This window comes from Protomyctophum bolini (assembly GCF_963924005.1).
Source record: "Protomyctophum bolini genome assembly, chromosome: 15".
Classification (NCBI taxonomy): Eukaryota; Metazoa; Chordata; class Actinopteri; order Myctophiformes; family Myctophidae; genus Protomyctophum; species Protomyctophum bolini.
Window position 1 is genome coordinate 9691076 of NC_137876.1, and position 16520 is coordinate 9707595.

Sequence of the window (16520 nt, forward strand, 5' to 3'; positions counted from 1 at the left end):
AAAACTGTCCTCGATGGCATGGCGACAACAGTCGTCAAGGGGACGGGGTGGTTTTGGTGGAAACAGGTAATTTGTTTCGCTATAGTGCGAATTACACAGAAGAAACCGAATCCAGGTTTTTAGAAAGTGCTGCATTTTTGAGAGAAAGGAACGCCTCCTAGAATAGCATTGTTATTGTTTGGCTTTGCTTTTTTCCCCTTCTCTAACTTATACAAATGACTCAGGTGAAATGACTGTGGTCTGTGGTTTGAGATTCCCCGCTGAAACCTGAGCCAAGTAAAGGCTAGTTTCCCTTTCGACATGTTCTGCTGGCATGACGGGGTGACACCGCATGACTCTGCTGGGCCTCGCCGGAGGAGGCCCCTCCCTGCACGTGTGTTTAAACAGCTAATGGAATTCCATAAGCCATTCGTCTGCCTATCTGTCATTACTGAGCCACTTCCCTCCCAGTGACTCTCCGGCACACTGCGATGCTTTCCAGTTAGCCCCGATCAGAGATCTCCCAGGCCTACAGTAAAAAGACATCGACCCCGCCCACAGGAGCCTCGGCCTCCTCTGCAGACGAGCTCATGGTGATGAGGTCACCACTCTGGCAGTGCCTTAACGATGCCCCATCACTCTGCCCGGATGTTCTGCACAGTAAAATTCTGATCCTTAAATTAAAGTGTAAAAATGGATCCGGGTTACGGATCCATTCTTCAACACTCTGGATCTTTCTGTGTAGGGGCATCCGGTTGGCGCAGGGATAAAGTACCTATACGCACCACCACCACCGTGGCAGGGCTTAAATTCCTTCATTCCAACAAACACAGTTGGCCGTGTTCATGAGTGGGAAGCAGGCCGGCCAGCGTGTTGCTGTTGCTGCCAGAGACTCCTAAGACTGATTGATTGGTGTTTTTGCTGACAAAACCGCATATAGATAATATTTGTAGATATCTGATAAAATACGAATCATCCTGAGAGCTTATTTCATTTCAATCTTAGCAACTCCTACAGGTTGCTGTGGCGCCTGCCCAGCAAAAGAGAGGAACTGAGAGGGAGAGCGTGTTCCTCCGTATGCGATATCGGCCTCCTGGTCATGGTGAAACTCCTCACTGATGAGAAGAAGCGGCTAGCGACTCCATGTGTATTGGAGGAGACATGTGGTTGTTTACACCCTCCCCAACACTAACAGTAGGGGTTTGCAGTGCCAGGGACTATAGACAACATGGGGGGAGAGATTGGCACTGACTAAATGGAAGAGGAAAAATGAAAAACGTCCACCACAGACTAAGAGAGACTAAGAGAGTCTCTTTTTTACTCTACTTCTCTCTCTCTCTCTCCCTCCATCTCTTGCCCTCTGTAATGAGGCACTATTCTTCAGGAGCATTCAATCAACAACGTTATGAGAAATAGAGGGACCAGGGCCCCCTGTTCTCCCCAAGCCGGCCCCCACATGTTCCCTCATGAACTTGTCCTTCCCAGACCTCCCATTCCATAGGCATTAATCTGACATCCATCCAGAGGCCAGCGCTTGCGCTTATTTACTTTTTATTAGCGCCGATCAAACAGGAACACTTGTTAATGACCAACCAAAACCAGAGACGCAGCGAATCCCAAAGAAAAAAGGAGCGAGAGAGAACAGATGCGCTGCTCTCTGCCAACATTTCCTTTCCATTTCCAGTTTCTCATGGTGATTTGATAGAGACGTCACGCCGATTTGAACATTTCTGATTCATCGAGGTTGACTTCGTCTTCTTCGTTCATCCTGCCACAGCTATAGCGTGATGGAATCTATTAAGGTTGGGCAGCAGTGTGGTTCATCAGGACCGAACAGACCTAACTGAGAGAAATAAATCCAAGTATCTGTCCCTCGGTCGAGGGCAATTCGCCAGCTAGTTGGAGGCGCTTGGGTAAAAGATCTGTGTTGCGTAGCTTAATAAGATACATGCTAAGCCTGTTTTATTATGCGGTATGTACTGTACCAAGGCATGTCATCCTTTGGCAGTGGCCATCGTGGTGAATATGTCACAGAGAACATGAGATTATGGAGGAATGCGGGCCTGTTTTGAATGTGTGTTCACTCCTCCGCCATCAGCGTCTTGCAGAAGGACGCAAAGACAGAGATTGTCCGACCACAGACACGTACATGAATGCGCCGTCTTGTGACAAGAGCACTGGAAAACATGTTATAAATTAAGAGCTAATGAAGCAGAACAATGAATATGATGTAACACTGGCAGTGTCTTAATCAAAGAGTTTCCCGATGTTTCACATCTGCTACTACAGGACAGGGTAACAACTTATACAAATGCTTTTGTAGTGTTACAATAGAATCTCCACATGAATGCACAGCTGAGACTCGGAAAATAACTCAAAGCTGGTACACTTTCTTGAGGGAGTAAATTAAATATGTACTTTTTGTACATGTACTGTGTGTGTGTGTGTGTGTGTGTGTGTGTGTGTGTGTGTGTGTGTGTGTGTGTGTGTGCGTGCGTGTGTGCATGCGTGCGTGTCATCTGGCCCCCTCCACTGGCAGGGACCCGTTATTTACAGGGCCTGTGATATGGACCCTGGCGGACTGGCAATCATGGCGCAAACAAGTTTTCTCTAATCAACCACTGGCACCAGAGCACCGGAGCCCAAAGAGAGAAGCTTTTTGTCATCTTTGCATCACATGATGATTAAAGAGGGATTTTTTGTGTGCCTGGTATGCTTCTGTGGCACCGTTTGGTGCTGCGGTGGTCTGGCAGAAAGCAGACCTCTAGGACGAAAATATCTTCAAGAGGTCTTGACTAATGGCTGGAGTGTTGGTAGCTAGGCATGGGGATAAGCACAGTACCGAGGCTGCCTCCTATAGTCAGGTCCCAGGGGATGACTGGTGTGATTGATGGGCCTGTTGGACCTCTCAATGAGCTTAGCAGAGGACCCCCCCCCCCCACCACCACCAACCCCCAGGCAGGGTGGTCTGGGGTTGTGATTGTACTAAATTACCAATTAAACATTCTGTCCAGCAGAGGAACCCATTTGACCAGACTCTCACTGCCTGCTCTCTACTTCCTCTCCCTTCACTTTCTCACTCATTTTGCATAAGCTCCTTTCAGTTGAATCCCCTCTGTAATGCTCGCCTCTGGACAATGTTGACTTTCGTCTCAGGAAAATGGCTTGAATGGATGTTTGTTTAGATTTCAAATTAGGACAGTGCCACCAACCAAGAAGTTCCTAGAAATGTGAATTACACTTCACGATTCAGGGGGTCCAAGTAAATATTATTGAACTGTTGCCAGTGGAATGCACAATACATTTGTCTAGTGAGGGACAATAAATGAGTGAGGGAGGGGTGGCTAAGCCTGTCTTTGACTTGGCCTAGATGCACAGGTCTCTGTTTGTGTGCTTAGTGGATACAGGCTGGCTGTAGTTTGGCCTGTAGGGCGACACAGTATAATGATGCACTGCTTGAGGTCACTAAGGCTGTACCCTAGCCCTTATTTTAGGACTCGAACTTGGGCAGGAATTTTCGAGTGAACATTCGGCCCAATCATGACAAACACAATTTTTCGGGCCAAACAAAGAATTATAAAGTATATAAAACGGCAGGTTACAACACGTTGTGTTCTTTGTAATTATTTGGTCCAAAATATTGTGTGCGTTGTCATGATTTGTCACGACAGGAGTTGGCTTCGTATACGACGCTTAAAGGTCTTTGAAATGCCTATGGAGAAAAAAATCCTGGGCCACTCGTCGTTCTGAAAGGGGGAGGGACTGCGACGCTCTATTGTACAAAAGGATGCCTGTTTAACAGATTAAATGTAATCAGCATAGGGCGCAGCAGGGAATCGAACCCCATCCCAGTAAACCAGGAGCTCCATGCCTGTGCCAAAGTGCTTTGTTTGCGACGCAACGCAAAAACCTACCCTTGTAGGAGCCCTACCCTACCAGCCCTACCCTACCAGCAGCAAAGAATACAAAAACAGATACTTACCCAGTTACCGGGAACCATCACGTTCTTCTGCAGATGACAGGCAGTGTCCACAAGTTAGGTGAAATGAGGTGAAATGACAGAACAGGCCGAAATTGTGGCAGTCGACGCAAAAGACGCAACGCAAACGAGTGCAACAGCAGGCAGCCCGACACGACGCAACCGCAGGAAGCCGGAACGCAAACGCAAACGAGAGCAACACCATCAGTAGGCTACCCTGCAGAACCACACCAGCGACAGCAAAGGACAATAAACAAGTTTGTACTCACTGCGCAGCAAGCAGGTCTTCCCAGCAGCAGCTATAGTGTACAGTTCCTACCTCAATGTCTTGTGCAGGGAGGGGGGGCATCGGTCTGGGACACTTCACATGGGCTCCAGGGTAGGGTGGGGGTCCTCGGAAGCCTAAATTGGTGGGGCTGTGGGGCCCACGGACATGGCTCGTCTCAGGGCCCAGGGCTTGGTGCTGCCTCCTACACCACTGGTGCAGTGACTCTTCATATTCTGGAATTACATGAAGAGAAAAGATAAGTGTCATTAGTGTTATGTAGGCCTACATCACATTAGAAACACATGTGGCTGTATAGCCTTGTCAGCCCCCACAACCCATATTTTATAATATATATAATATAATAGAATACATCAATATTAATTATTAAACCAAAAGTTCAAACATAAATCATAAATCAAATGCTTTCAAAATAAACAAACAGTTAACCAGTTGATCCAAGTTAAGACACCAAGCCTATATGACTCACTGAAGAGTAACCAAAGGTTGTCACAGTGGACAGGACCATGCTGCTGTCAAACATTTCGGCCATCTTGCATAGGTGGGAGTGGGGAGTGTAGGAACTGATGTCACCTTTATACTGCCTTGATTGACAGTTGACATGGGTTGCCATTTGCGGGTTGCCATGTTGGCTGGGTTACATTTACATTGCCAAGGCAAAAAGCAACAATACAATCAAAACTAAATGTATGTACATTTGAATTGAAAGTCAGAATATTCAATAAATCAGTGTCACACACACACACACACACGCACATGCGCGTGCACACACACACACACACACACACACACACACACACACACACACACACAGACGCAACAGCGCAGCGAGAGAGAGAGAGAGAACTAACCTTTTTCTCAAATTGTGCCATGCTGGTGTGTGTGTGTGTGTGTGTGTGTGTGTGTGTGTGTGTGTGTGTGTGTGTGTGTGTGTGTGTGTTTGTTGCTGATTGGCTGATTGGCTGCAGGCCCATCACCAAATTAATGTGCACAGGGGATTTTGGAGAGAGACACCTGGGACAGCACAACAAGGAGATAGACATAACTTCTGACAGGAATGCACGAGAAACTTACTTTTTAACATATATCACATTCTCGCCGAGATATATTTTCGAGTTAATAAAAAAAACAAAAAAAAAAAACGAATGGTTCAAATGCATTAATTAAGATTCGAGTGCCAACCCTAACGAGCGAACATTCAAACCTTGAATGTTTGGGGACAGCCTTAGAGGTCACTCTTGCATGCCACTGACTTGGTAGCTGTGACAACAAACATCTCCATGCTCAGGACCCACAAGAGATTTGGACACTCAGCCAAGTAAGATCATACTTACAGTAGATGTATGATTTATAAATTGTAAATGTGTCTGGTATTGCATAAAACAATACCAGATATATTTTTTTAAAGATCGGTATTGATTAGATTAGAGCCCCACAGAATGATTTGTTTTATTTTTCTTCAAGCCATGTTAAAGCTACAATTCTTTCAACACTTATTTTCAACCGATCTTTATGGTGTATTAACTCAATTCGCGCCAGCATTAATCAGTCGCCTGCTACAGACAGTTGAAAACCCTTGTATTCACCAGAAACGGCCCCCTCAATGTCCTTTCTGAGATACAGAGCTGTGAATGGTGGGCTTAGACTGGAAGTGGATGCGCGGATTGCGCACGCATGTTAAAAATGGCCGCGGCCACCGGCCAGTGTCCCACTCTGTGTTGATGCGGGTAGCAACATCAGCTAGGGTTTGGCGGGCTAGGGTACTAATTTAAACCTTCGTGTTCCTTGTTTCTGGCGGACTCCGTGTTAAGAAACTAGCACATCTGCAGTGATTGAATAGAGATGATCTCTCAAATCTTCCATTGAGAAGTTTTGACTCTATAGTGTCGGTTAGGACACAGAGTCACCGACTAATTGACAGTGGCAATACAATTATAGGAAGTAGAATCAGTAGATGGTGCACCAAATTGGAGAACGGCATGTGCCGCCATCTTTCTTGTACCGTAGTTCAGACATAAACCTTAGACATAAACCTTAGAGATTGTAACCGTAAGACGTGTTTTCGACTGAGCTGTCTTTTCAGACCGAGGTGGTAGTCGGTAATGATGGTGGAAGTCTTCTTCTCCTCGATAATAAGCTTTATTGAGATTCCTGACCCCCCCACTGGGCTTACCCTGGCATGTGCGCCCTGCTGTCACTCAGGTCAGACTTTCCCTGATCCCGTCACTGTGGGAGGGTGCGCCCACCACCTTACCACAACAGCTCATTACTGATCAGAACGGGATTAGGAGGGTGTGGAGATGGGTGAGACGGGCAGACAAGAACAGGGGAGGCCCTTTCAGTCTGACCCACTTCTGATCTCCCAGGCCTCTGATGCCTCTGCCCTGCCTGGTACAGTCCACTTTAAAATATCCATGGGTTCAGTACTGTAGGTCACAGCAAGACCGACGAAGAACGATGAAGCCACAATTAGAATAGGAAAGAAAAAGACTTGTACTGCTGTCCTGTTAACACCGAGAGGTCAGTGAACTCACAAGAACCCTTCTGGCAGCTGGAATAGGAACCTAAAAATCGCCCATCATCCTCTTCAATTAACAGGTTGTCGCCTGCATAGGAAGGAAAGGGAAGATAAATGACAGGGCTTCCCAAACAAACAGTGGTGCAGGACTGGAGACTCCTTGTGCCTGCATGCTGTTGGCTACTGGCGGCCGGTGAGGTAATAGGTCAGAGGGGTTATAGACGCTGTCAGGACTGTTGACTTCGTCCACAGCGGCTAGATGAATGGGCCAGGGTGAGGGACTCGTCGTCTGGCCGTGTTTGCCCATGTGCAGGACTCCAGACAGCTAGCCACATCAGCTCCGAGCTCTCTGTCAATCACAGAGAGATCAACACCCCATCCAGTCTGCCGTCTCCTGGACCTCCGGTCATAAACACAGTACAGTGCACCTCCCTTTCCTGGACCACTCTGCCAGGGGAAGAATGTGTTTTCTTTGCTAGCAGTACTGTGATCTTGTATGATTTGCCTTTGTCCTTAGCCCTGATAGCAGCACAACCTCTTTTAGACTGTCAGGGCCCCATTTGAACGATGGAACTTTGCGTCATGTCTTAACTTACGCCTTGGGGGGTGTGTCCATGACAGTTTTACTATCTACAGGGCGCATTATGAGGGTGCAATGTGTTAGCTTAATCATGGGTGTGTTTCGGGCAGATTGTCGGCTGCCATCACCTCTAAGAATGAGCTGCGCCTGTCGTAAGGTGCATTCCTATTTAGGTGGTGGAGACTTTTAGGTGAAAGCACTAGACGTGTTTATCAGGCTTTACAAAGTGCACGATCAGAGTACGGAGGAGGATGTGGAGAGGCAATTAGCCTTCCTTGCCTCAATCACAGGGATCATTTTGTCCTTTCAGCATGACATGAGGTGAGCCTCTTCATCTAGGTGTACAGTTTCATGTTTGAAACACAGTGACGATGTGTGAATAATCACCATGTTCCTGTTTGGCACTCAGCTCTGATTACCCCCTACGGAACGAATCGCACACGTTCATGCATGCAAGCAAACACAAACACATGCTCACATGCACACAGATGCTCACCCCTGGCCATATGATAGTTTGACTGGCCTCTCCTCCCCTGTGCGATTAATGGAGCATTGCTGGAGCCCGTGTCGAATGAGCAATGACATCATGTTTTCAGACCTCCGTCACCGAACATGCAGTATGGCCGCACTGGTGCAAACGGACGTACCGCGTTATTTACTGCAGCGCTCCTGTGAACCTCCCAAGTACCCTACTGAAAGACACGCCATGCAGTTACTGCTGTTACAGGGGGGGGGACTCTATCGCTCTTCTTCAAGTCTTTACACTCATCGTCGTTCTTTGTGTGCACTGTTTGAGCAGTGGTCTATTGCTTAAGTAGATTTGTGGTGTGGTTGATGACAAAGGTCATGGCTGTGGCAACGTACTTCCTCCAAATATTTATGACAAATGAACTTTCTCTATCAGTTCCCAGGGGTGGGGGGGGGGGGGGGGCAGATGTATAGGTAATATGATTATAAATGACGTCTAGTGTTATTGTTAGAGTTTGCTGGATGGCAATGCTGTCGTATAAATGTGGTTGATGGGGATCAATTTACGTTCACTTACTTGGGTGTCCCGCAGGGCCCAGCTGTGGGTCCCCCCATTTTTCCCCCTGCCAAGATGCTCACATCTGTAACTTATATGGTCACTTACAGCTGTCCTATTCTCGCTATCCATACATTTACATTTGAAACAGAGGAATTCTGCTGTATGACAGTATCACCACTAAGCCATTTTTCTTTGTCTTTTCCTTCTTTTCCTCCGCAGCATATGCAGTGATTGCAAACGGACAAGTCGAATGCCCAAAGGGTTACAAAAGGATGAACTCGACACACTGTCAAGGTAAGCTTTGAGTAATATTGTAAAATAAACGTATTATACCTGCTCTCAGAATGAACCCGTAAGGCAAAATCCGAACCTCACAAAATGCTAGCGTCAGGTGTCAGGAGTGTGATAAAACATACTGTCCATACATTTCCATGTATAGACAACCACTCAGGGCCTCTATAAAAGTATTTCTTGCCGTATGTCTAGCCCCGATGGGAACCAGGTCAAGGCTACAATTAGCCCTGTCCCGGGTCAGAGTTCATCAGTCAATAAGCCCCTGGGGTGGCTGTTTTAATTGGTCTGTGGGGTTCTGAGTGGAGAATGGTACGCGAGCTATGATTATGGTACATGCAGCTCCCAGCTTCTGCGGGCTGGCCAGTGGTCTTGTGCAGAGATAACAACCCACATACTGTTCACTTTATAAATAGTAAAATCCATTCGTAACTCAGAGAGTACATAAATGGAACCTGTAAGGTTCCATTTGTACACTCTCAGAGTTAAATGAATACTGAAGCTTTTTGAATGTATTGAAAGGATATTCCCATGAGATTTATCATCTAATTTTCTAGGTTGTTGTAATTGACACAAATACAAAATAACAAACTAAAACATTACTGTAACACACATACAGTACAAATACACAGATAGCTTGTTCTCCCACCCACACTCCAAGTCCTCAGCTGTTGCAAAAAGAAAAGGAAAAAAAGAAAATAAATTGGATGCAATACAATGACCTGGATAATAAATCCATGACATCAGCATGAGCAGTTTGTCTTGCACTCTAAGTGCACACAAATTAAAAGCATAAACAGGTTGTTTTAAGCAAAAATGAAGACGTCCTGAAAGAGTGGAAAGACAAACTGTAATAGATCTCAGAAAAAGAGCAATTATTTCAGTCAGACGGAGCTTTGTATTGGAATGACCTGTGTCCGACTTCTTTGAAACTTCTGGGAACAATGAAAAAGGATTGAGGATTTTACTGTGTAGACAGACATGCAGTGGAGGGAGACTTTGGATGATTAGTTTATCATAGCATATTGGAATTAGCTGCATTGATAGGGAAATTTGTACTGGCGCTAAAACCTTGGCGTGGAGGCACATTGGCAATAGCAGCTCACATCATCTGTGAACAGTAACATGATGAAAATCTATGCAAACACTGGGAATAACAAAATAGAACTTATTTTTTTTATTGTACTGGGGATGATAACTAAGATTTATGAGTACATCTTGGTACCCAGTGTCTTGATCAATGATGTCATAATCATCATAAAGTTTACTGTAACAACATAAACGTCTTGACGGACAGCTTTGACTCGCTCAGTGACAGGACTCATCCACAAGTTCAGAAAGTTCAACCAGTTCCCTTGTCTGCACAGTGTGAGGGGCCCGTCCATTTGTCTCAGAAATACGACGGAATTAGAGTTATTAAGCTTGGAAATTCTTTAGCACTCCATAACCCTTTTTTTAATCAAAAGTGAATAAATAAATAAATAAGAACTGTGGACAAGGACACATTCTGTGCCGTCCAAAATGGTGTCAGGAGTTGCCAGTGAGTAATTTATCTTTCTTTTATTCGCGCTTGCTTTTTTATGATCGCTTCAAGATGTTCCCTCCTTCCAGTCGGTCGTTTCTTGAATTCCGAAAAGCAAAGCTGACAGTTACCCACAATATTTACTGGCCAGCTTTAAAGTCTGTGTCCCCATTCAGCTGCTGCTCTATTTCCAAAGAAATATTTTTTAATTTCAGCTCTCAGAACAAATGCCAAGGAGTCAAAAATCAGATTTTTCTGGTATTCCGTCACTATTATCAAGATGGTGTCCAGCCTGCCAAACCATGGCTCTTATGCTGAATTGCTTGTATTGTGTTTTACTGGAGCAGAACTGGTCTCATATCCTGTGTCCGAGCGCTGTGTCTAGAATAGACCACCATACAGTACAAGCATCCTTCTCTCTCTCTCTCTGATCTGGCCTCTGTGGCGTCTGTACCAAGATAAAACGCCCCGTCAGATTTGCGCACAGCTGTCTGATCTCAGGACCAGAGTCCTTATCTTCAGAATGCTGCACAGATACAATGTCAACTAAGTTGACCATGTCGCTACTTGTTAAATAAAAGTACAGGCATGATTAGAGTACACTGCCCCCTAGGCTGTGTCTGCTACGAGTGATAGTAGCTGTCTGGGGCAGGTCAGGATACACCGCTAAATCCTGAGCGTTAAAAGTGTAAATATAGATTCTTGCAGAATGAAATGATCACTCCGGACCTTACGTTGTACTAACAAGGTGTAAGTGAGTACTGTGACAGTGGTTCAGGATATACAGTGGCCGAAGTTCCGCGGTTCAATACACAGCTCTTTGTGGCGAAGTGTCCTTGAGGGACCCCTAATTGCTCCCTATGATGGTGGTTCCTATGGTTCCTATGGCGCTTCCTATGGTTTGCTCCATCGTCTGTGTGTGAATATGTGTGAACGCCTTGGATCAAGGCACTATAGAAATACAGACCATTTACCATTTTTAACTTCAAAGAATAGAGAAGTTCTACATTTACTCTGGATTAATGTTTTTTATGGCATCCATTGAATATAAAGCCTGTACCACACACACATTACTGTAGTGACATTCATCATATTTAATAATACTACATTGGCTAGTGGTGCGTTGAAACCTAGACCAGTCCTTATTGTGGTTTTAATGGAGAGCACAGTCATTGCGGTCAAGACTGCTCACTGAGAAACACACTGCTTCTCCCATTAATTGCAGTTTTGGCATGATATTGAAAAGCAGCTCTCTGTATTCACAAATCCTCAAACGGATGCTTTTTTACCTTGTGAGTTATGCTTCATGTCTGGTTTGAGACTTTAAAAGTATCACTCTTGTAAGAGAAGAATCCTCACACTGTTACTCCCTTCGACTATTACAGCCAATGCACTCCAACACGGTTCAACATAATCCTGTGTATCACAGAACCACATGAGATACGGCAGGCTGTTTCCTTTATAATGTCCATAAATAATTCCCGTGTTTATGTGGCTCCTGGTTGCTCCAGAAGTGGCGGGGGGTGGCCCAGGGTCGTGCAAGGTCGTGGCAGACAGGTTGTCATTTTAACCAGAGTTGGGAGACTCTTTTGGATGTGGTGAAGTCACCATTACGCATCATTACCACAATAAAAACAAGCATCATACAGTGGAGCTGTGGGACTCAGACGGACGGCTGCGGGGGTTCCAAACGTTGGGGCCCCTATAGCTAGCTGCAGGGGTCGTGTGTCGACGAGCGCTGTTGAACGTAACGCTGATCATAACGAGCTGTCATCTCAATTCCACCAGTCCACACAGTAAAATCCTTAGTTTTTATTGTACTGTAACTCTGATAGTGTACAGTTAGAACCAAATGGACCCCTATGGGTCCATATGGTCTCAGAGTTAAAGACCAACAGATTGCAACAATAGCTCTATTCTGGGACTCAGCCATGTGATGGAGGCTGAGCCCCGACTCTGACCTGCCATTTGACCTGAAAGCATGCTGCTTAAACTAAGCTCAAGTCCCTGTGGTCTCCACACATGCTGTTGTTGCAGACTTGTGCTGCCTGAAGAACAACCAGTTTCATCTCCCCCAAGAGATCCTCACTGCATGGTCATTAATGCAGGCGGCCATGACAGCGCTTGTCTATTGCATGTTCTTTATGTTCCCCATGGACCTCCTAAAGAGGAAACGCTGCGAGGCCACTTTGCTTATAATGTAGCATGCCTGTTTAGGTTGTCACTGACATCGGGACTGAGGGCAGGGTCGTTACAAGGTCAGACTCGGCCATGAACTGGTTCCTCCTAGCTTGTGTGGTGCTGCACACACACACGCACACGCACACGCACACGCACGCGCGCACACACACACACACACACACACACACACACACACACACACACACACACACACACACACACAGTGAGAGTGAGAGTGGAGTCACGCTGCTTCCTAGAAAACAGCCAACGTGCCGGCAAAGAAAGCCTTCCAGTCGTTCCTTCTGGTTTTGCGCGCACACACACAGACACACACGCTCGCGCACACACCGAAAGACCAAAACAAATGGAGACACTCCCTAGATTAGCTTCAGTCCTGGGATTTATCAGACTCAAATCCTTTCCATTATAAGCTCACATTTTCCAGCAGGAGGCAAAACAGCCAAACAAGAGCAGATTAATTGGAATTCTGGGAAATTTGTGGTGGCAGGCTGTCAGATTGCAGTCGTCACAGCAATGGACGAAGGCCTAATGATTTAGGCCTACTCTCTGTAGAACAACAAACTTTCCCTGGTCCTGGAGTGATGGCATGACTAAGCACCTAAAATATGTCCTCCTATGCACCTGACTGGCACAGCTGGCTAGCTGCTGATTAGCTTGCTTACCTTGGTTTGGCCAAGTTACTCTGGCTCTTCTGTAGGCTAGCTCCACACAAGCCACACAAAGGAAGAACTCTTCGGGCCCTCTGTCCCTTGACATCAACTAAAGATACTTTCACCTTCTTGGAGGAAATAAAAACACTAATCCAAAACATCCAGCTATTTCCTTTCTCAACGTCCTGCTTTTCCAGACAAGGTCACTACATCTTTGAGAGTTTATAACATTTGTCAACATATCAAAACGTTTTTGTAATTGTGTATGCGGCTCACTGGGGATGTGTCTCCATCATGTCATCACCCCATCCTGCGTTTAAGTATTGTACAACTCAAATAAAAGTTTCCATCTTTCATCGCTACGTAGCAGCTGGTGGTTTTATTAAGCTCTGATATTGTGACACTGTCACCTTTCAAGGTGGAAAGAATACTTCAAAAGTTACTTCATCCATCATTGTTGCTGGTCTGCAAGCTTATAACCACCTGGATTCGAACCTGTGTCTCCTCGGGGTGTGGAAAACCAAATATCTACTGCTCATGCAAAGGGGAATCACCCCCCCTCCCCCTTGACCAACCAAGATATTAGAAGGTCATTCCATGCTGTACAGTACATTGATATTTATTATTTACCTAGTGTAATTAAGTCTGATTCAATCTTTGTTATGTGTCGGTGTAGCAAAGTGACAGGTTGTGAGCTTGTAGAATAGCTATTTTTGAGAGGCGCTAGCCCCTCCTATATACAGGTTTAATGTTTGTGTTTAGTTCAATGTTTGTTGAACCTAATCATTGAATCATTGAATTCCCTCCTCAATGTTGTAAGATGACACTTCACACGGGTGAGATTTTTGATTACTGTGCAGTAGGGAACAACGACTGAACTTATCACTACAGGATAACTGGACAACATCACATTTCCATGAGCTCAACCGTAAGGCACTGCAGTGTAGATAGATACCGCTTGACTAAATGTACTGTATGGCATATTTCACAGATATCAATGAGTGTCTGATGTCTGGGATCTGCAAGAACGCGGAATGTATCAACACTAAAGGAAGCTACCGGTGCACCTGCAAACCAGGCTTCATGCTGGACCCAGCACGGAGCCACTGTGTCTGTAAGTACGAGCTTCTGGTCTATGTTGTGTAATCAAGGTGTGGCCAAACCTTTGGGCTACGTTGATCACCTCTGCTTTCATGTACAATGTGTGTATTTTCTGATTGCAACCAAATAGATATTAATTCATGGGGTCCTTTAACAATAACACATTTGAGAAGCACAGATAGAAGAAAAGAGGAAGCTACCGGTGCACCTGCAAACCAGGCTTCATGCTGGACCCAGCACGGAGCCACTGTGTCTGTAAGTACGAGCTTCTGGTCTATGTTGTGTAATCAAGGTGTGGCCAAACCTTTGGGCTACGTTGATCACCTCTGCTTTCATGTACAATGTGTGTATTTTCTGATTGCAACCAAATAGATATTAATTCATGGGGTCCTTTAACAATAACACATTTGAGAAGCACAGATAGAAGAAAAGTAGAATCTTTAAACGCTGTGAACTCTTTCCTCAGCGGACAAGGCGGTGTCCGAGGACAGGGCGTTCTGCTACCGGTCGACGTCAGCGGGCGGCTGCTCCCTGCCCCTCCTCCAGCACATCACCAAGCAGATCTGCTGCTGCAGCCGTGTGGGAAAAGCCTGGGGCGCGGGGTGTGAACGCTGCCCTCTGCCAGGATCAGGTACTGTACAGGGTGTGAACGCTGCCCTCTGCCAGGGTCAGGTACTGTACGGTGTGAACGCTGCCCTCTGCCAGGGTCAGGTACTGTACGGTGTGAACGCTGCCCTCTGCCAGGATCAGGTACTGTACGGTGTGAACGCTGCCCTCTGCCAGGATCAGGTACTGTACGGTGTGTGAACGCTGCCCTCTGCCAGGGTCAGGTACTGTACAGGGTGTGAACGCTGCCCTCTGCCAGGATCAGGTACTGTACGGTGTGAACGCTGCCCTCTGCCAGGATCAGGTACTGTACAGGGTGTGAACGCTGCCCTCTGCCAGGGTCAGGTACTGTACAGGGTGTGAACGCTGCCCTCTGCCAGGGTCAGGTACTGTACAGGGTGTGAACGCTGCCCTCTGCCAGGATCAGGTAATGTACAGGGTGTGAACGCTGCCCTCTGCCAGGATCAGGTACTGTACGGTGTGAACGCTGCCCTCTGCCAGGGTCAGGTACTGTACGGTGTGAACGCTGCCCTCTGCCAGGGTCAGGTACTGTACAGGGTGTGAACGCTGCCCTCTGCCAGGGTCAGGTACTGTACAGGGTGTGAACGCTGCCCTCTGCCAGGGTCAGGTACTGTACAGGGTGTGAACGCTGCCCTCTGCCAGGGTCAGGTACTGTACAGGGTGTGAACGCTGCCCTCTGCCAGGGTCAGGTACTGTACGGTCACCTGAGGTCAGGCACACTGTCCTCTGTGTCTGCCCTTCTGCCTTTCTATCATAACCTCTGCTTTGCACTCTCTGAAAACATGTGTGTCCAAAATGATGAAATCAGGAATGTTTGAACTGGTGAAATGTAGCTTGATCGTACAATACGTGTGGGGTTCAATGTTTGTGCAGATAGTTAAAAGTATAATTAATTTGCTAACACAATGTGTGGTGTGTGTGTGTCAATCAGCTTCATTTGTTTAGATTCTGGGTCCATAAATGCAATACATCAATAAAAAACACACAGAAACACAATCAAATTCTAAAGGTTACAAGATGCAAGTCTTTCCACAAAAAACACATACCAACTAAATGGCAATAAATGTTCACACTTCACTCACCACTCTGCTCCAGGCATCTCTAAGCACTTCCAAATCACCACATTTATTTGATGTGGAAAGAGACCAACAATATAATGGTTTTCATATTTCCGAGGCTGCATCATAGCAGGAGTCAGTCTTGTGTTATCACTGCAGTCCCCGTAGAGAAGCCCCGCTAATAAAGCAGGGCATGCTTCACCACAGATTTAAAGAGCTTGGCCAAGTGAAACACGGGAAGTTGTTGTCGTCATCTTCTTGTTTTTTTCTGCTCTGATCTATCCTTCAAAGTCTTTGGGAGAAAGAGGGAGGTTCTGCACAGTGCCCACTTTGGCCAACGATTCATGAAGGTTGTCATAGATCAGATATCAGAGACATGTCTTTGTAGATACTCTATACTGTAGCCCACAATCACGTACAGTATGAACACATGCATATGCACGTGCGCGCACAAACACACGCGCACACACACACACACACACACACACACACACACACACACACACACACACACACACACACACACACACACACACACACACCACACACACACACACACACACACACACACACACACACACACACACACATGTTTTCTATTAGCCTACAATAACGTAGCTGATCTACAAGTACACAACACGTTGTATAACAACGTTTACAAGTTTGTAAACCTGCTATTTTTGACACTGCCAATCAATGA

General features: G+C 46.1%; 1 protein-coding gene across 2 annotated transcripts in view; it reads left to right on the top strand.

Annotated features, from left to right (window-relative positions):
• LOC308329620 (latent-transforming growth factor beta-binding protein 2-like) overlaps positions 1 to 16520 on the top strand; it is a 125284-nt gene that overhangs the window by 67813 nt on the left and 40951 nt on the right. For both annotated transcript variants that reach the window (XM_080784040.1, XM_080784041.1), the window contains exons 9-11: positions 8589 to 8663; positions 14026 to 14148; positions 14602 to 14766. In XM_080784040.1, coding sequence (XP_080640166.1) covers positions 8589 to 8663; positions 14026 to 14148; positions 14602 to 14766 — 363 coding nt within the window. The remainder of the gene's footprint in view (positions 1 to 8588; positions 8664 to 14025; positions 14149 to 14601; positions 14767 to 16520) is intronic.